The sequence below is a fragment of the Eutrigla gurnardus genome (assembly GCF_963514095.1).
Source record: "Eutrigla gurnardus genome assembly, chromosome: 21".
Classification (NCBI taxonomy): Eukaryota; Metazoa; Chordata; class Actinopteri; order Perciformes; family Triglidae; genus Eutrigla; species Eutrigla gurnardus.
Genome location: NC_139932.1, coordinates 3,541,695 through 3,562,151, shown reverse-complemented (window position 1 = coordinate 3,562,151; position 20,457 = coordinate 3,541,695). Strand labels below are relative to the sequence as shown.

Here is a 20,457-nt window from a genome sequence, read left to right as displayed (position 1 = left end):
AGAGGGACAGGAAGTGGCGTCCTCCCATCGTCCAGATCAGTCGCAGCCTTCCTGGTTCTCCAGGATCGGATCTGAGGACACAGACAAACAATTTATGTCGAGGAATAATTCTTAAATACAATACATTCAAGGCTGCTGAATAAAAGTATTGATTTTTGCAAAAAAAAACAAAAAAAAAAGATTCAATTTAAATAAGGTTGAATGTTTTGTTTATCTCTGGCAGCATAAATGGCTGAAAAAAACTGGAAAGCGACTAATAAAAAAGAAAACGTCATTCAACGTTCAACAGTTAAAGAAAATAGAATCTTTTTTTTTCTCTAATATTCTTCTGAGGTTTATTATTATGCTTTTAATTTGAAAAGCTCAGAATTTTCAGCTTTTTGTTTTTTTTGTTTTTACCTTTGTATTGTGCAGCTATATTAAATAGAATGCTGTGGATACAGATTGATTGATTCAGATTGATTAATGAGCTATTATTCTTGGTTTATCTCTTTTATGAAGTCATTGTGAAGTATGTTTTGTTATTTGTTATTTTAGCATTTGTTAGTGCTGAAAATATCGGCATACATTTAGAAAAATGACAAGTGATATTCAGCCCTTAAGGTCAGAGGTCCATAGGAGTGTGTGTGTGTGTGTGCTACCTGTCAGTGTACTGCTGATGTTGGGAGGTGACACAATCAGCACGGTGCTGCCGGATGTTATCCCAGAATGCACCTGTGCACCCTCAACAGATGGAGAATTCAGCTCCTGACACACAGATAGATGTCGTCGTTACACAGCTGTACACATGACTTCAATCTAGAAATGTACAGCTCTTCCATGTTCTGTTTGTTCACAGGTACGGTGGCCTAATAGGGCCATCGTAGATTAAAAACATCAAGAAATACAGGGGAGGGAGGTGATAGTCATAAATTACCAAGAAACATTTCAAACTCTCTTATAATAAAGTAACCGATATCAACAAGCAACTTTTGTTTACTTTTTTAAGAAATATATTTTTTATAAATATTTTAACCATTTATAAAATTATTAAATTGTTTTACTACAAGTGTTATTCCTATGTTGCTTCACTTTGCAATGTTGGGTCAACGTCATTGCCTCACTCAGAGGCTTTCCTTACCTTAACAGCACTAACATAGGAGCATTTCAGAGAAATTCAGATGTTGGATTAATCTCAGATAATATTCAAGTATTTTTCTTTGAAATTTGTGTTTATATATATATATATATATATACTGTATATATATATATATATTTATATAATTTAATACTATCTCAGAGAATGTTCAGTTTTTTACTCGCAAGATGTATGCCATTATAATCTCAGAGACTATTGACATTTGTACATTTGTGTTTCATCTTGTTGTGGGTGACTTTATGACCCCAGAGAATATTCAAGGTTTTTTTTTTACCATTTCAGATCATATAAAATAAATGATTGTAAATGTGTGAGCTTTATCTCATAAATGGACTAAAACTTCCATCTCGTACATTGTTTTCTCTGAACAGAATTTTCACCTCTGACTCCCAACAAAAACTGAAAATTGACTAACAAAAGAGAGAAAACTCCATTTAACATTAACCCCGTCATCTGAGGTTTATTATTATGCTTGTAATTGGAATAAAAACTTAGCATCTTAATTTTTTTCCCCACATGTCAATAATAGTCAATAATATTTTTGGATTTTGGATCAACCTTGTCACTGAAGCCGTCCGTCATTGACTCCTGAGTTTCCGTGACAACGTTCTCAGACGCCTCTAGGAGACTCGTGGCGTCAAGGTGGTCGTCCTGGCCCCGCCCCTCTGTCTCCACAACCAGCTGTGATTGGCTGAGAGGATCCGAGGAGGTGGCGTCAGAGGTGACCGTCTGGATGATGACACCGTCGCTGGAGCAGAGGCCGTCGGTCTGAGGAGGGAAACTGGAGGATGAAGTGTGATGCAAAAAAGAAACACTTCATGTTACAGACAACGTCTCACACTGACCGAGAGACTGTGGAGGATGATGTGTTCATGTGATGAAGGCGAGGAGCCCGTCGTCAGGGTAACCGTGTTGTTATTGGATAAGCTGAGCGGGAGGCCTTGACTGGTGGAGAGGCTGAGTGGCAGGCCCTGATTGGACGTGGTCTGGAGGTAGTAGGTCCCCGGGGTGCCGGTGGGCTGCAGGTGGAAGGACTGTGAAGAAAAAGAAAACTCTCATTTTCCATGTATCCGTTCATGAAAACTGACTGAATGTGTTCACCAATGACTTTTTATTCCAAGACGTCCCTTTTCCCACTGGACCTAAAAAACATCCGGCTTCGGTCTAGTGGGAGATTCAATCTGTATTCGTCCCCAATGCAAATTAGATTTATCGGCTCTGATGGAAACATGACACCTCAGCCGAGCGACACAACAGGTGGATGGAAACGCATCTCTTCTCAGTTCAGGGGTTAAATACACTATTAAGGACCTGTGATGTATTATAGTAGCTGATTCCTACTTTACCAATTGATTTTGGGTTTAAAAATAAAGAAACTACAAACTCCCAAGAAGAAAAACAGAGGAATTCTATCTTCCTTCATGTAAATATGAAACATGGCTACCAAGCTGAGATGGGGTCTCCCAAAGTACTAAAAAAGCAACATTAAAATGGAGTAAACTGCACAGAGCTGACTGCTGTTTTCAAATCCCCTCAAGCATCTTTATTGAACAACAATCCAACTTTAATTGAAGATAAATAATGAAACTGGGATTTCTCTCAGCTGGGAGCATTTGAGAGATGCAGCGTTTGTTTTTCCAGCCGAGAGCTTTGGTTGCGTGTGGTTGCTATGAAACAGATGGTCTGCAGATCTAAAAGTGTCAGTAGAGGTAGAGTACGTCTCTGGATGGAAAAAAAAATTAAACCAATGAAATGTGGAGAAATTGGGTTTCTCATGAAAATGACAATATTTAACTGCATGCAACCAGTGATGTTGCCTGTAATTCCTCTGCTTCGGAGCTTGTATTGAAAAAATGAACCAGTCTAAAGCAAAGCTTGTATCGGAGCTTCATTCAATGACTTGATCAGTGACATCCGGAGCTTCATTTCACGCTGGTTTATCTCTAGCATGATACGGCACTTCCGTGCCAAGCATTATCTACCTCCACAATGAACAAACACAGGAAATGTTCACATGCGGAATCGCAACTTTATTATGATTTTTGTTATGATTTTGTGAAGAAGTTATTATAATTTTCTTTGTTTCAATTTATGAAGTGTCCAATGTATGCTTATTTATTCGGTGATATATTTCATTCATACCCAACACCCAAAGATAGAATATGGGAGCTAATAAATGTGGATGTGAATTCATGACAGTGCCTCCTTTAACTTTCACCAGCAGGTGTCGCCATAGAGTGTGAAGCTTCAAGCATTGACTCAGGATTGAAGGCTTCGTTGGTTCATGGCTTCATTTTGAAATCACTACAACTCACTGAGAAGCAACTTCATCCTTTTAACCTTGTTTCTATTTTCGTCTTTTGATGCTAATATTTACAATCTAGAAATGTGTCCAGGTATTTCTAGGTATATCTAAGCTTATCTAGGTATCTACAAACCATGCATACTAATTTAGAAAATAATTGCTGCTGCAAAACGAGTGTATTGACATTGTAGCGGTGTAAATATGTGTTGTGCTTACAGGCAGGATTTCGAAGGTCTGCAGGGCTCCTGTGTTCAGAGTGATGGTTTCACTGTCGTTGGCTGCTGCTGAAGAATCTGAAGCTGACGGAGAATTACAAAGAATTAGTAAAGGATAACAAGGCCGGAGTCCTTATGAAAGTCCATTAAATCTACATAGTAAGACTTGGGTCTCACCCAGGTGTGTGATCTGCAGCGGGATCTGTATGGGAATCTGCAGCGCCGCCATAGAGCTGGGGGCTGGGCTGCCGCCGCCGCTCTCCTCCAATCGGGTGAGCCGGATCTGGAGCGAGGAGGGACTCCCTGGTCCGGATGCGGTCTGTGAGGACGCCATCAGCTCCTGGAGACCCTTCAGGAGGACTGAGGACACAAAGGTACACAGAGTGAGTGGAGTGTCTTCTGTGATTTATTATAATAAAAGATGCAAATAACACATTTATAATAAACCGTTGAAAGGGATCTCCTTGTGATTGGCTACTTGTCTCTTGATGCTCCACCACTTAGATCGCAGCCACTGAGGCGACCGGACGCTGCTCCACCCGCCGGCCAGATCCTCCCACTTGATTTCATTCTCATCCTCCAGCTCCAGCTCCGATATCCTGGAATACGTGTTGAACTTTTAAATATGCATAGTTTATGAAGTGGATTTATGCAAACAAACACACACACACATACATACACACACAAGTGCGTACCTGCGTATGAGGTTGAGGTCGTCGTCCTTCATCCACTCCGTCCCTCCACTGTGCTTCCAGTTCAGGTAGTTCAACCATTTCGACCGACACTGTTTCTCTGAGCGCGTGCGGACCTGATCGGCGACCGTCGCCCAGGAAACGCCTACTGTGACCGCTGACCCCGGCGAGGCGCCCGCCATCTCGTACACGACCTCAGCGAGACGCCGCTCCTCCTCCTCGCTCCATTTCCCTGTTTTTTTGTTATTTGTGAAAAATAGAGTTGGATAGAAACCAAACATCAGAGGTGGAGGATGACTTTACTTAAAGTTACTGTGAGGAACTAGAGTACACACTCATCTGTATCTGTACTTGAGTACACTCTGGTCTGTACTCTAGTATACACTCATCTATACTAGAGTACATCTGTATCTGTACACTCTGGTCTGTACCTGTGTTGCAGGTGTCCTTCATCAGTCGGCAGCGGTCTTTGACAGAGGAGGCGCTGCGACCCAGTGCTGCTCCGATCGTCGCCCAGTCGTTCCCGTGTTTCTCCCTCAACCTGTGCACACACACACACACACCAGATATTAACACCACACCATTAAAACAAAACACACATTTTATTTCTTTAATGTTAAAGAACCAGATGTTTTACTCACGCTTTTAGCTTCTCTATCTCATCGGGAGTATACCTTCGGGAGATATATTAAAAAATGAAATTAAAACTGGGGAAAACAAGAAGGCGTGACGTGTTTTCCGCCATCTTTTCCTCGTGAACTCACTTTCCGACGTGGTTGCGGTTGTCGTACATTCGTAGAACTCGCCTGTAGACGGCAAACAGCGGCCGGTTTAATCCCAGCGCCACGGAGCGGTAGAAATCCTTCCGCTCCTCTTTGGACATCTCGAAGATGATCTCTGCCGGGTCCTCGATGCCTCGGCCCTGAGAAACCAACATGAAACACGTGGAACAGGAACACGGTCACATAAACACGTGGAACAGGAACAGGAAGGACACGCAGACAGAAAGCCATGTACCTTTACGTATCGGTCGATGTTGCTCATCAGGATGTCGATCTCCTCTTTAGACCACATGCCCTGTTTCCACTTGTGACCTAAAGAGGAAGAGATGATGAATGAAACACTTTGAACTTGTTTCCCTGATAAAGACCTCGGTTTACTCTGCAGTCATCATCGTTCAGTTTCAAAATCTTCACTGAAAAAGTAATGTTACAACAGTCAATGGAACCCCAAATCATCAACCCATTAATGGCTGGATTCAAAATCACACTGAAGATCAAAGTGAAACATTGAAATCTCAGGTTGTTCCAACTCTTAATGTGACTCAGCAGTGTGTTTGACCCCTGTGTGCCTGTATGCACTCCTGACACGGTCTGGGCTCATGATGAGTCAGCGGATGGTGTCCTGGGGGATCTCCTCCGAGACCTGGATCAGGGCATCTGAATGCACCGATACATAACGTCTCATAGGTGCTGATGGCTTTAGGTTAGGGAACGTAAGAGCCAGTTAATAGTATCAATGCCTTCATCATCCAGGAACGACCTCCACACTCTGGACACATGAGGCCGGGATAGTCCTGCACCAGGAGGAACCCAGGACCCTCTGCACCAGGAAGAACCCAGGACCCACTGCACCAGGAGGAACCCAAGGCCCACTGCACCAGCGTTAGGTCTGATAATCCCTCTAAGGATTTCATCCCGGTACTTAACAGCAGTCAGGATACCGTTGACTATGACATGGAAGTCTGTGTGACCCTTTAAGGACAAACCTCCCCAGACCATCACTGACCCACCACCAAAGAAGTTGTGACCGCATGTACGGATGTGGATCCTGGAGGAGCTGGACTACCTTTGAACCTGATTGGGCTGCAGGTACTGTAGCTATAACTAGGAATTCAGATTAAAGATTATGTTTTGAGTCTTTGCTCCAGTCTCCATGAGGGCCCATGGACCTCCATCAACGATGCTTGTCTGCAGGTGAGAGACGGTGTCCTGGTGTGTACCTTTGTTAGTCAGCGTGTCTTTGTCCTCTTTGGTTGTGAACCAGGCCTGACTGACCGGAGACACCTCTGTCTTCTGATCGGGCGACAGAGAGTCTTCATCCTCCTGCAGAATCTACACAAATATGAAGGCATTGTTCAGACCCAAATATCCTCACTATACTTGGATAAACTACAGAAACAACCAGTCCATGAACTGTTCTGTCAGTGGAACGGTGTGAATGCTGGCCCCGACCCCCGACATTTCTACATCATGGTCAACTACGGTTTTGCAGCTCTGAAAAAAGGTAAATAAAAAACAGAAGCTCTTAAAGAAGAGGGGAGGAAAAAGAGGAGCTGCATCTGCACCTGAATCTGAGCGACACCTTCCTCAGAGAGATCGCCGTCTGCTGTGGCCGTCATCGTCACCTCGAAGCCTTCGTCGTTCTCTGACACTGAGGAGGGAGAAAGGAAACGTTAGAGCTACAAGCTTGAAGTTTATAATGATAAAGAATCGGATTGAAGATTGACGGCTCGTTGTTGACATTGTGTCGGTGATGCAACGTGTTGCGTCTCACTCGGTAAGGTGACCACAGAGAACTGAGGAGTGTCCGAGTCATCCTGATCCACCGCAGAGAGACGCAGTTTCTTCTGAAGGGGCTCCGAGTCCTCGTCTATACACACACACACACACACACAATTAAAATATGGGTATTGACATAAAGCTACAGCTGATTTTCTATCTGTCCATTTTTTTTCACAATTAAGTGATGAAATGTTCTTACAATTACAACGTCAATTTAAATATAACGTATTTAAATTTTGTGTTTTGTCTGATCAACTGTCCAAAAGGACAAAGATACTCAGATTATTATCACGTATGATAAAAACTAAATATTTGCTTGAGAAATGACATGAAAGTAAATGAAAGTAAAGCCAAAGCTGAGGTGCCTTAAACTTGCATTCTCTCTACTGGCCATCAGGGGGAGACTCCTCTCTGGTTGTATAGAAGTCTTTGAGGAAATGACCCTAATTCTCTCTTGATGTATTATCTCAGTAAATATTGTAAACATAAGTTTATGGTCTCAATCTTTAGTTTCAAGTCTTCTTCAATCCAGCATGATGTTCATTTGATGGTCCATTTAGAGTCAGAAGTCCCCAAACCAATTGGTGACATCACAAAATTCCGCTTTTACATAGAGTCGATGGTTTGATCAGTGTTATGATTGGTAATGAACGACACATTTGATGCCAGCGGGACTTTGCTTGGTAATAAGACCAGTGTGTGTGTTGACCCACCGGTGGGAGGACAGTGCAGTATGATGCTTCCATCGCTGTCCTGAGTGAGCGTGACAGACTTGACGGTTTCGAGCGCTGCAGCCTCCTCGTCCTCTGCTGCTGAACTCATTGTGCACCTGCTGATAAATAAGACATACTGACTGCTGTCTCGTGGCCACAGGTTTGTGTTGGAAGGAGCAGGAAGGTGTGTGTGGCGCTGCACCCAATGATTATTTTCATCATCCAGAATTTGTATTTAAATAAGTGAAAAACAGAAAATGTTTGTATAAGTAGAATTCATGGCAGAGCACTTGATTTTACAGGTGTACCTGATCGAGACGGGACGATATAGGATTGTATCGAAGATCTGGATAAAATAAATACTTACAATAAGTTGATGGTTGTGAATTTAGATTATCAGGATAATCGTTAATATCATGACTTGTAAAAGCTGTCTAGTTCCCTATCATGGACAAGTGATAAACTGAGCCTGATTTAAAAAAATACAGGGTACGAAAATACATTTTAAAAATGTATTTATCCTTTATTTATGCAGTGGCACCTTATGAGTTGTGATAATCTTGTTTTAGATTATTTGATAGTTTTTCACTAAAAGTATGTTCACTAAAAAAGATGTCTTATCTATGACACAATACAAATATTTAATTCTGAAGAAAATGGAAGACGATTTTGTTGAATATTAGTTTAAAAAACAAGCTAAAATGTTTACTAATAAACTGCACATTAAAGTAATACTACATTATTTTGCTAGTTATAAAAAAAATAAGATTCATTTATGCAAGTGTTGCATGCTTTAATATTAGTAGTGTAACAATTCATGCGATGAATCGATTGTCAGTCCTACCGATTCAACTAAATCGATCTGCTAAAATAAATAAATAGAATGAATCGCTTTGACTTCACCAATAATTGTTATAAATGCGTTAAATCTTATGTTTTAAGACTTTTAAAACACTCTCTCCCCTGCCAGCATGTAGCCTATTGAAAAAAATACCTGAGCAATATTTAATTACATTTTAGTATTCAGCATAAAATATTATGCAGGACTACTTTTTTATTTTATATTTATATATATATATATATATATATATATATATATATATATATATATATATATATATATAAGAATTTCCATATTCAATTCAGTATTGAATAGCAATGCTATAAAATGTGTGTACATGAGTGCACTTATATGTTGTGGTGTTTTAGCAAATAATGGCTGATAATATTCAAACTTATTGAATCCAGCAGAACAACAGAAATATGAGACACCTAATAGAAGTTGAGTATATCAGAATATTAAAACAATGTTTATTTGTCTGTACATCCTCGTGCTTATACGGTGTTCACAAATACACCAATTAAAAAGCAAATTGCATGTCAGCAAAGGCATTCTCCCTCCACATCATCACCTAATGGTGACATTTCACTCATCATCCCAGAGGGAACTGAATACGCAGGACAGCCAGTAGATTTTGGCCAAAATTCGAGACGATACAGGCTGCTTGTTGGACAGTATGTATGCCAAATTGCAGGCATGATCACTTTCAAAAGGTTTTGCTCCAAGATAAAATCAACCATGTACGGATTTGTCGGTAATCAGCAAGACGATGTAGAATTCGGCTTTTGTTAAATGGAGTTTGGCGCAAGGTCCAATGCATCGCTATTTGGAACACTGCCGAAAAACCTGGGATTTAGCGCAGGAATAGATGCGTGACATAACGCGATGTAAACTCAGAAACCCTTTCAACAAGCAGTCTATTGTGAATTCTAAAAATCGGTGTCATTAGCGTAATAGTTATATAGGCGTTGCATGATGTTTCCATGAGACAGACTGTGCCGCTATCGATAAAAGCTCTGATGCTAACTGTTAGCATCAACCAAGCTACCAAGCTAAATGAAAGACGAAAAATCTCCGACGCCATGTTATTCGACAAGGTGAAGCTTATGGCGTCTGTGCGATTTGACGATGTTCTGGCGCTTTATTCTCGTTTTCCTCCCCATTTTGAGCTTTCCGTGCGCTGCCCTGGCTCCGACTACCAAAGAGAAAGTGAATTTTACTTTTGATTTGACTACTTACTTCCTGTTTTTGGTCCGGGGACTTGTGAGTTACCAGGATGAAGGTAAGTGCCAGGATGGAGGATCGGCACTCCGAGGGCCGGTATGGTTGCCAGATATGATGGTTATCCGTAAAACTGTGTGTCAATAAAAAATAAGAACATTTAATATAATATATAATATTATATTATCCATCCATCCATCCATTGTCTACCGCTTATCCTGTATTCAGGGTCACGGGATATTATATTATATATACTATATTGAAAAACATGCCAAGAATTTTTTTTTCGAGCAAAAGGTAGTATTAATTGGTAGATGACACACTGCAGTGTCATCTAGTATTTATTTCTATTGCAGCGGGGGGAATAACACTTATCTTATCGCTTCTATTTTAAATAACATGAATATAATTTATGGATATTTAATGAACTTAGCTTTTTAACAGTAACACGAAAATGCACTTGTACACATGCATGTACATAATCAAATACTAGCACAATTTAATAGAAAACAATCAAAAATGGTTTAATTGAAAATTAATTATTTGTGATTTATGAGATGAAAAGTACATATTTGACCTTGGAAATAATATTGACTCAAGATCACCTTTGAAGATTGTGATAGAAAGCTCTTCAAAAAGATAGTAAGTGGACATTTCGTTGCGATTATACGGATAAAATGGTATATTATTTGCAACTTAATTTACGTGAAAGAATCTCACCTGGCAACCTTTGTCTCCGCTCTAAAATCTCTCCGGCTAACAGCCTGACTTATTTATTTGTTGTTTTTGATCGACTTAAAGGATTTGGAGCAGACATAAAAATCTACATTAATACTAAATACATATGTCTTATTTTTAAAATACATTTTGCAACTATAGTTTATAAGGAAAAGAACAAAAGAAAGGTTCCGCTCTTATATCGATCGGACCACTATTAGCGACGAACCAGATGTTCAAGCTCCAAAAAACAAACCCCACGCTTGCAGCTGAGGTTTAGTAAAGATATGGCGGAACAACCAGTGAGAGTGTAAGTTTAACTGTAGAAATACTTCATATAAACTTCAATGGCACTTAATCTTGTTAAAATACCATGAATATGTGGTCCTTTTTAAAATGTGTATTTCATCAGGACCATGGTGTGACAGCTTGTGTGTCAGATTTCATTGTCTGGTTTATGCTAGCAGCAAATCTGCTGGACAAGGGAGGCTTTCTACGTAAATAAACGTGATACAAATCCATTTAGTTTGAATGAACCCGATAAGAAGCGATCACATTCACCGAACCTAATTGAAAAAAATGATATTATAAAGTCTTGTTGCTCATCGGCACGTTTCTGTGTGTCATAAAACTTGATGAAGGAACATAAACAACATCCGTAGTGGGGACTGAACAATTCGGCGTACATACACGCCACCATAATATCTGAGTATGCATATTATTTAATTTTCCAATGTCCACGTATTGGTGTTTGTCTGCCGAAGTGAAACGTTGTCTTCAATATGCAGCTCTACATGCTAACCAACGAATACGACGTCATAGAGTCTTACTTTTTCAGACAAGCTGGAAGCAGCCAGTTATTTGTCTTCTATGTTTCCTTCCTCTTCATGTCGGTTCATGTGTTGTTGGACTAAAGTATCAACGTGTCTGTTTGCAGCTTGGCGTGTGGAGACGTTGAAGGGAGGCTGAACTCTCTGTTCAGTCGAGTCCAGGCCATCCAGAAGAAGACGGGCCAGTTTGATGTGAGTCGGTGTGACGTTTAAGTTTGAAAGTTGCAGGAAACACAACGAGTGTGATTCTGATGTCCGGTGTCTCGCAGCTGTTACTGTGTGTCGGGGAGTTCTTTGGGACGACGCCGGAGGCCGAAGCCGAGTGGCAGCAGTACAAAACCGGAGCCAAGAAAGGTGCGAACATCTGGAGACCCGGCCGTCACACCCACTTCCACCACACCAACCTTTCATTTTAGGAATTCACTACACGTTTGGATTCAAACTTTACTGCACAAGTTGTATGGAACAATTGCCCCGTGTTGGACTGTATTCTCACCCATCATCGGTTTGTACATGACGTTGTTGCTAAGTTACGTTATTTGGTCTCTAAAACAAGTGAAGGAAAGGTGAAGAACCTGACGTTTAATGAGTGAAACACATTTACAACCCAGCTGAAGAGAAAAGCAACATTTTCTTTGAATAATTCAATTATTATAATTCCTCATGAGTTTTGCCACGAGGATTTCCTTTTAGCGTATCCAAGACAAATTATTTATTTGTATTAAACGGCTGTAAACCAGGCTGATACATTTTGGATTCCACACTTTGATCCGCTGATGAGTCAGACCTGAAGTCTTTGTTTTGTGCCTCCCCAGCTCCCATCCACACGTACATCCTCGGGGCAGCGAGCCAGGAGACGGTGAAGCGTCTCCCCAGCTCTGATGGCTGCGAGCTGGCCGACAGCATCACGTATCTGGGTGAGACTCTCAGGGCTCGAGGCTGTGCATTGGACACACAAGTTCCCCGTCGCTGAACCATCTGTGTGTCTTTAGGTCGCCGCGGTGTGTTCACTGGCGTGTCGGGGTTACAGATCGCCTACGTCAGCGGTCGGGAGGCCTCGCAGGAACCGGCCCCGTCTCACTGCTTCACATCCAAAGACCTGTCGGCCCTCGTGGCGCCGCTGACCAGCAGCTCCAAGTTCAGAGGAGTCGACATCCTGCTGACGTCACAGTGGCCCCGCGGAGTGTCTCACTACGGAAACAACCCGGTAACCAGACTCACAATATCCATCACAATATGCTTGAAACACATTTCACATTTTGTGAAGGAAAACTCATATTTTTATTGCGTCACAGAACAGACACATGATCATGAAGATATTTACAGTCCTCCCAATAATGGCCGTTCACCACGATCAACTTATTTGAGCGATTTTTTATCGCAATCCACGATAAAATCTCGATCGGTGAACAATGTGTCAACGTTGGATGTTGTTTAATTCTGGTTAAAAACATTAAGATTAAGAGCTTTTAATTAAGAGATCAGGACTGTCAAACATTGCTGTCAAATGTTTTTTTTCCCCCAAATTTAACAACACAATATTATATTGAATTGTTTAATTAATGGTGGAGCTTCTTTCAGGTTCCTTGAACAGAGTAAACAGACAAAACATCCCACCTTGCTGTTCGTAGATCCACAAATGTCCGTCTTTATTGAGCTCAAAATGCAGAATTAATTCATAAATACAGAAATTAACATTTTTTAAACCGACGTGGATGAAAAGTTCTTAAAGAATTTGTAAACTGTATCTGTTGAAGAAGACTGTGTGATATAGTTGAAAGCTCCAGAAGAGCTACGGTGTCGTGGAGGTGGTTTGTGTGCGAATGATCTGGCGTCTCGTGTTGCAGGAAGTGAACACGAAGCTGTGTGGGAGCGCCGCCGTCGCCGCCCTTGCCGACAAGCTGAAACCACGATACCACTTTGCTGCACTAGAGGGCGCTCACTACGAGAGACTCCCATACAGGTGAAGGGCACTCTGTCAACCTTTAATGGCTTTCAGCACCAACACGTCTCTGTGGAATCAGTGCTTTGACTGTTCACTGGTCATTCTTTAGTTTGGGTTATAAAACAGGACTTTTGATTAAGTATTTTTTACATAGTTTTGTACTTTAATTATAGAATCTTAGAACTGCTCATTTATATTTATATTATTGGACTTCACTGTGTTCTACGCTAAGATGCCATGAAAAGTTACAAATACAGAGCTGGGGTAGGGGGATATATATTCCTGTTGAAAACTAAGAATTTTCAAGATTAAAGTGGTACATTTACGTGAACAATGTGTAAGAACGAAGCTCAGATATTCTTTGGGATTAAAGTCAGAAATTTACAAGAAACAAAAAAATTCAATTAAAAAAATCACAACATTTCTGGGAAAATGTTTTCTGCTCAATTCATGACGGTGTCTTTTCATTGTCTGGATGCTTCTGATGATATGCTGATTGTGGCTGAAATCACAAGGATTTAAAGTATAATTTCATGGACTGCAGGTATAGCAGTAGTTTTTCCTCCTAAATTTGTGAGTTTATGTTTTGGCTCTAATCTCCTCGGGCATTGAAGAGATCTGGCTCCTTGACCAAAGAAAACAACTATTTCTGACCTAAAGTGAGACTATTTGAGCTTTTCTCCTAAATGTTTGAGTTGTTTCTTGTATTATTTACTTCCATTTATTACATCGGCCCTCTAAAACGCTGCCGTAGTGTTTGTTAACATGACTGCACACGTGTTTCAGGAATCACCTTATTCTCCAGGAAAACGCTCAGCACGTCAGCCGCTTCATCGCTCTGGCGGCCGTCAACAACCCGGCCAAGAAGAAGGTGAGTGGTTTTCATCGTTATCGCTCCCGTGGAAACATCCAGAACACCTGCTTAGAAATCTGAAAGAGCCGCACTGGGTGACTCCTGAACTTACATTTACATTTACATTTACATTTACATTTAGGTCATTTAGCAGACGCTTTTGTCCAAAGCCACTTACAATAAGTACATTTGTCAAAAGAAGGAAACAAAGAAACCACAACGTATCATTGCTGATAAAGTAAGAGCTAAAAATAGAACAAGTGTTAGAACAAGTGCTTTTTTTTGTGTGGGGGGGGTTGTTGTTAGTGGGTCATGCTCTGCAGAGTCGAGGTGAAGTCTGAACAGGTGAGTCTTGAGCCTTTTTCGGAAGATGGCAAATGACTCAGCTGTCCTGACATTAGTCGGGAGTTCGTTCCACCACTGAGGACCAGAACAGAGAAGAGTCTGGACTTTGCTGAGAGACATTTGTTTGATTTCAGCAATGGTGGTACCAGCCGGCCAGCTGAAGTAGAGGAGCGAAGTGCTCGCTTCGGGGCATGAGGTGTTTGAATGTAGATAGGTGCCGTTCAATTGATGGCCCTGAAGGCCAGTGTCATCGTCTTGAATTGGATGCGTGCTGCAACAGGGAGCCAGTGGAGGTCACGGAGGAGGGGGGTCACATGGGAGAATTTGGGTAGATTGAAGATGAGGCGTGCAGTGCTCGCAGTTGACGACGGCAATACTGTGATGCCCTCGACAGTGACCGAGGGCAGTCTTTCCCTGGGATGAAGAGGAGTTTGGTTTTATTCAGGTTAAGCTTGAGGTGATGTGCAGTTGTCCAGACGGAGATGTCAGCCAGACAGTCCGAGATGCGAGTTGCAATGTGAGTGTCAGAGGTTGGGGGAAAAGAGAGGAATAGCTGGGTGTCATCTGCATAGCAATGGTAGGAGAATCCATGCGATGTGATAACAGAACCTAGTGATCTGGTGTATAGTGAGAACAGAAGCGGTCCTAATACTGAGCCTTGAGGGACACCAGTGTCCAGAGAACAGGGTTTGGACATAGAGCCATTCCATGTGACCTGAAAGGTGCGATTTGTCAGGTATGATGTGAACCAGGTGAGAGCAGAGTCAGTTATGCCAATTCAGCCAGAGTGGAGAGGAGGATTTGGTGGTTGACTGTGTTGAATGCAGCAGATAAGTCGAGGAGAACGAGAACGGAGGAGTGGGACGAGGCTCTGGCGTCTCGCAGGGACTCGGTCACTGTGAGGAGGGCCGTCTCAGTGGAGTGAGCAGTCCTGAATCCTGATTGATTAGGGTCAAGGAGGTTGTTCTGCGAGAGATAGGATGACAGTTGGTTGTTGGCGGCACGTTCCAAGGTTTTAGAGAAGAATGAAAGAAGAGATACAGGTCTGTAGCTTTGGATGTCAGTAGCGTCTAGGGTGGGTTTTTTAAGGAGAGGCTTCACTGTAGCTGTCTTAAAAGCCGCTGGAATGACACCTGAGGTGAGGGAGGAGTTGATCAGGGTGGTGAGGAATGGCAAGATGTCGTGTGAGATGTCCTGGAGAAGAGAGGAGGGAATCGGGTCAAGGGAGCAGGTGGTGGCACGGTTAGAGAATCAGAATATTCAGTCTCCAGTGATCCAGTGAGGAGCTACTTCTACATAATCGTATCGCTGCCAAATTGTAAACAGACTCAAAATGATGGAACATGGCAGTAATATGACTGAACGGGCCCGTACGATACACGCCATCACATCCAGAACTGTCTGTCTGCCTGTCTGTCTGCTGCAGTATTTGTACGCCTTCAACATCGTCCCCATGAAGTCCATGGATCCGTCGGAGCTGGTGAAGCAGCCGAAGGACGTGACAGAAAACCCGTACAGAGCCTCGGCCAAAGACAAGGCCGACAAACTGAAGGTGGACTTCAGCGCCGCACAGGAGGAGGTACCGAGAGCTTTCATGCCTTTCTTATGAATATCAGCTGATCAGCCACTGACTGTTATCAGCTGGTAGTCGTTCTAAACCATCTGATTGGTCAGCGAATCTGATGACTCGTCAAATCTTTGTGGAAATGTTTTCACAACTCGTTTGTCTGCTTTGAAGCCTGCTCTTTAATTGGCTCTCAGAGGGGCGTGTCCTGTCTGAACCGCTCAGGTTCTTAATAAATACACGTGAACTAACCTACCTCATTTACATGTATAGGGTTTAAAATCTAGTAGCATTTTATTATTTCAACCAGCTCTTATCATGACTGCCAGTGAGATCCTTTAAAAAGAAAATGACACTCCAGGTCACTTAGAGGTGCTGAATGTGGTCATGTGATCCATTTGTATTCTGTGTCTGTCCTTCCTGTCATCTGTTCAGGAGCCGGCCCATCAGTTCTTCTTCGACCTGAGCCAGAAGCAGGCGGGGGGTTTCCGGGGCCGCGGCAGGAAGAGACATCCGGACGAAGACGGACGAGAGCAGCAGCGTGACCGAGGGGACGGGGGTCCTCACGGACAGACCAAGCAGCCCCGCAGGCACCGTGAGTCCAGCCGGTCTGGGAGAACAGCTCTAGTGCTGTGTTTTCTAAATGGGGAGGGTTTCCAGTCTAAAAACTGGACCCTCCATCAGATCAGGACACAGTCTCAAAAACCTCAGAACATGAGGAGGGTCCGTCTACCAGGAACCACCGAAGCACCATAGAAGTGTTCAGAATAAGACAATAGTTAGAACATAGTTATTCCCCATGGCAGAAATGCACTACGACGTGTCATCAGAGCAGTGCTGCAGGAGAAACGCTCATAATAGTAAAAGCTAGTATAAGCGTGGGTTCTCTCCGGGTTCTCCGGCTTCCTCCCACAGTCCAAAGACATGCAGGATGGGGATAGGTTCATTGATGACTCTAAATTGCCCGTAGGTGTGAATGTGAGCGTGAATGGTTGTTTGTCTCTACATGTTGGCCCTGTGATAGACTGTCCAGGTGTACCCTGCCTTCGCCCAATGACAGCTGGGATCGGCTCCAGCCCCCCCGCCACCCTGAATACAGGATAAGCGGTAGACAATGGATGGATGGAACATTTAGATCAGGCGTTTTTACACAGAGGTAACGCTAAAATCATGCCTTCACGCCGGTTTTGTGGAACCAGAGAGGCCGTGACGTGTAACAAGTCGCCGCCACCGGTTGTGTGACGTCTTAAATGAGCGTCAGAAATCCGATCAGCTGGAGGGGAGGTGAACTTTTGCTCGTCGTGCCACGCTACGTGTTAGCTGCTTGCTAACATATGAGTGGAGTGGCGATCACTAACATTAAGACAGAGTGAAACTTTACTTTAACTGGACATCCAGAGCAACAGATTGGTTTCTGACCATCACCTCTCATCATGTGACCTCTCATCATGTGACCTTTCAGTGCTGAAATGATGAATCATCGACTGTAGAGTTGATCTGTTGACTTCTATAGTTTGTTAAATTAAAGTCCATTTTTAAGGTAAACATTAATAGTTTCAATAACGCACCAGGTTAGAGCATTAGTTCTGTGAAAATCTCTTTCATAACCAAGAAAAATTGGTATTGAATCTGAAATCTTTCTAAATGAATCCAAATCAAATCACTCATTAGAATACAGTCGGCATCGAAGCAGGAGAAAAGTCACGCGTTCTTCTTGCCGTGCACGGAGGAAATGTGGAGCTGCACGTCTGGAAACGAAAAGACAATGAATAATGGATGGCGGAATAAAGTATTGTAATTTCCTTTTAATATAAAATGCATGTTAAAGGGATAGTTCGGAATTTTGGACATAAAGCCTATTTTCCAACTCAGCCGGTGTGTTCGAGACGTCTGGAGCCATAGCACAAGCGAACTCGGCAACTAGAAGAACTGAATGAAATATCTTGAAAACGTCGCCAGACGTCTCGAACACACCGGCTGAGTTGGAAAATAGGTCTTATGTCCAAAATTCCGAACTATCCCTTTAATTTCCTGAATGCCAACGGCGACAACTTTACTACAAAGAATAGAAGGACATTTTTCTGTCTTGCCGTTTGTTTTATTCTGATGGGACTCCAAAAGAGCCTTTTGTAAAGGGTCAAAATGTTTCCTGTAAACTCAAAGTTGTGTCTTTTCTTGTGTGTAGCTCAGCCCACTGGTCCCTGCTGGTTCTGTCTGGCCAGTCCTCAGGTGGAGAAACACCTGGTCATCAGCATAGGGACACACGTGAGTTTACACCCACGACACAAACGGCAACGGAGAGGCCGACTCCATGAAAACACACTTACCGGGGTTGTTCTGTTGCAGTGTTACCTGGCTCTGGCTAAAGGCAGCCTGACGCCTCACCACATGCTGATCCTCCCCATCGGCCACTACCAGTCTGTGGTGGACCTGAGCTCCGAGGTGGTGGAGGAGATGGAGAAGTACAAGGCGGCTCTGACGAGCTTCTACAAGAGTAAAGGGGAGCGCTGTGTGCTGTTTGAGAGGAACTACAGGAGCCAACACCTGCAGCTCCAGGTAGAAACGCTCCAACACCATCAATGCTCATATGGGTGTTTCAGTTCGGAGTCAGCAGAGCAATACGACATCATCACCATTACTACGTCACGTTACGGTCCTGTCGTTGAACCATATTCAGTGATAATTAGATTTTAGGCAACGTCATGTGACCCAGCGACAAGAAGATAACTAAGGAGTCCAAAAATAGGAGGAAGAATGTTTATTTTTTGTCCATTGGTTGAATTGTATTGCATTATACTGGCATCTGTTTCTATTGTTTTGTCACTTCATATAGTTTGAGTCCACCATGGCGAGAGACCAATATGTATTGATGTAGGACTCTCCATATCACTGATGACTGGTTGGAGTGCTGGGGTGTAGCACGGGTTTAACTGGTGTCCCTGCAGGTTGTCCCGGTGCCGCTGGACCGCTGCACCACCGAGGACATCAAGGAGGCGTTCATGGTTCAGGCTCAGGAGCAACACATGGAGCTGATGGAGATTCCTCAACACACCGACCTCAAACAGGTACACTCACACCCAGATAACTAGCCCACTGTTTTTTGTTGTCGTACATTATCATATGAATGTTTCTGCGTTCAGATTGCTCCTCCGGGGACGCCGTACTTCTACGTGGAGTTGGACTCCGGGGAGAAACTCTACTACCGCATCCAGAAGCATTTCCCTCTGCAGTTTGGAAGGTAACCTTCCGCATATCACTGTAAACAGGAACTTATCAAAGCCAAAAGCAGCCGGACTCTGAAGAGAATATCAGTAGCAGCCTGTAGCTGACACTCCATCCCATATAAAGAGCATGAATCACCTCCTCCTCCTGTGTGTGTGGTAGGGAGGTCCTGGCCAGCGAGGCGGTGCTCAACATCCCGACTCGAGCGGACTGGAGGGAGTGCAAACAGAGCCGGGAGGAGGAGGAGGAGAGCTGCAAACAGCTGAGAGACGACTTCCAGCCGTACGACTTCGCCTGGGAAGACTAACACACACACACACACACACACCTGCCTTAAACCGCTGAGTGATTATTTTGTTTATTCTGATGATGGAGGATGGCGTCAATATCTGTACAGTGACATGAAGCTACAACCAGCAGCAGCTTAGCTTAGCATACAGACTGGAAACGGATAGAAGAGGCTAGCTTCTGTCCAAAGTAACCAACCTAGCCACATATCTGAAACTAAGAACTACCGTGTTGTATCTCCTTTGTTTATTCTGTACACTGTAAAGGTGTTGGTCTGTGAATTTTGGTGCTTTTTCTATCTTTTTCAAGTCTTTATGCTAAGCTAAACTAACCAGCTCCAGCTATGTGCTTACCTTGTCATTTGTTTTCTGCCTAGTCCTGCCCCACTGTGCTGTGATTGGCTAGTACTGTACTACTGTGATGTGATTGGCTAGTACTGTACTACTGTACTGTGATTGGCTAGTACTGTACTACTGTACACGCTACACTGGCAACAGGAAGTTACTTATTTCTGATCCATAAAATCCATGTTCCAGTTTGTGCAAATCCTTCACAATAAAAGCTGGAATCCAAACAGACTGAGGCTCTAAACAACATTGATAAATAAAACACTGTAAAAACAACGCAGCAAACTTTTCTATAGTTTCTATGTTTAAAAACTCAACTCTGGAGTAAATTGTTTTTAAATGTATTTCTTGTATTTTGTAAATGAACTAAAAGTAAACTCTTATTTTGGGTTTCGATATCATGTTGTTCTTTATTTCCATGTCCTTCAGAAATAGATACAAAGATTTACATTCAAGATTTAGCATCAAATAAAAGTATTTGCTGAAGACAAACTTGCCGTTTGTAACAATTCTAATATTTAATATTTATTTAAGAATGGAAAAATGATGACGGTTGTCTGGTTTTAATGCTACTCAGTAACTTAGAAATAGAACGTTTTCTGATCATTTACTTCAGTAAAAGTACCAATAACACAGTATCAAAGGCCTTCATTCAAA

The 20,457-nt window shown here is 42.6% G+C and overlaps 2 protein-coding genes across 3 annotated transcripts; one reads left to right on the top strand and one right to left on the bottom strand.

Annotated features, from left to right (window-relative positions):
• Nucleotides 1-9,784, bottom strand: dmtf1 (cyclin D binding myb-like transcription factor 1). Of its 2 annotated transcripts, none has more exons than XM_084038510.1 (17): nucleotides 9,708-9,784; nucleotides 7,628-7,743; nucleotides 6,907-7,002; nucleotides 6,698-6,783; nucleotides 6,353-6,464; nucleotides 5,368-5,444; nucleotides 5,115-5,272; nucleotides 4,992-5,024; nucleotides 4,782-4,891; nucleotides 4,354-4,582; nucleotides 4,106-4,257; nucleotides 3,836-4,018; nucleotides 3,660-3,742; nucleotides 1,984-2,172; nucleotides 1,697-1,906; nucleotides 642-747; nucleotides 1-71 (listed from the first exon to the last, which is right to left on the bottom strand). In XM_084038510.1, the coding sequence occupies exons 2-17, from the start codon at nucleotides 7,734-7,736 to the stop codon at nucleotides 37-39; spliced, it is 1,968 nt and encodes a 655-aa protein (XP_083894636.1). In that variant the 5' UTR covers nucleotides 7,737-7,743; nucleotides 9,708-9,784; the 3' UTR covers nucleotides 1-36. The 2 variants fall into 2 exon arrangements, with proteins under 2 accessions (XP_083894636.1, XP_083894635.1); XM_084038509.1 differs by having other exon boundaries at nucleotides 7,628-7,746; nucleotides 9,708-9,783.
• Nucleotides 9,785-10,632: 848 nt separating this feature from the next.
• On the top strand, nucleotides 10,633-20,190 carry cwf19l1 (CWF19 like cell cycle control factor 1). The gene is made up of 14 exons (XM_084038514.1): nucleotides 10,633-10,716; nucleotides 11,344-11,428; nucleotides 11,506-11,590; nucleotides 12,052-12,153; nucleotides 12,229-12,443; nucleotides 13,084-13,199; nucleotides 13,968-14,052; nucleotides 15,806-15,958; nucleotides 16,379-16,538; nucleotides 18,129-18,208; nucleotides 18,290-18,499; nucleotides 18,889-19,008; nucleotides 19,084-19,181; nucleotides 19,328-20,190. Exons 1-14 carry the CDS (start codon nucleotides 10,694-10,696, stop codon nucleotides 19,470-19,472), a joined length of 1,677 nt encoding a protein of 558 aa, XP_083894640.1. The 5' UTR covers nucleotides 10,633-10,693; the 3' UTR covers nucleotides 19,473-20,190.
• Nucleotides 20,191-20,457: the final 267 nt, after the last annotated feature.

What these genes read in the sequence shown, in the direction of transcription:
- cwf19l1 (XM_084038514.1), top strand. Translation starts at nt 10,694, where the DNA reads ATGGCGGAACAACCAGTGAGAGT. An exon ending in ACAACCCGGCCAAGAAGAAG is followed by an intron (nt 14,053 to 15,805) that starts GTGAGTGGTTTT and finishes TGTCTGCTGCAG; the next exon opens with TATTTGTACGCCTTCAACAT. An exon ending in CAAGCAGCCCCGCAGGCACC is followed by an intron (nt 16,539 to 18,128) that starts GTGAGTCCAGCC and finishes TCTTGTGTGTAG; the next exon opens with CTCAGCCCACTGGTCCCTGC.
- dmtf1 (XM_084038510.1), bottom strand. Translation starts at nt 7,736, where the DNA reads ATGAGTTCAGCAGCAGAGGACGAGGAGGCTGCAGCGCTCGAAACCGTC. An exon ending in AGACACGCTGACTAACAAAG is followed by an intron (nt 5,445 to 6,352) that starts GTACACACCAGG and finishes CTTCCTCTTTAG; the next exon opens with GTCACAAGTGGAAACAGGGC. An exon ending in TCATCCTCCACAGTCTCTCG is followed by an intron (nt 1,907 to 1,983) that starts GTCAGTGTGAGA and finishes TTCCCTCCTCAG; the next exon opens with ACCGACGGCCTCTGCTCCAG.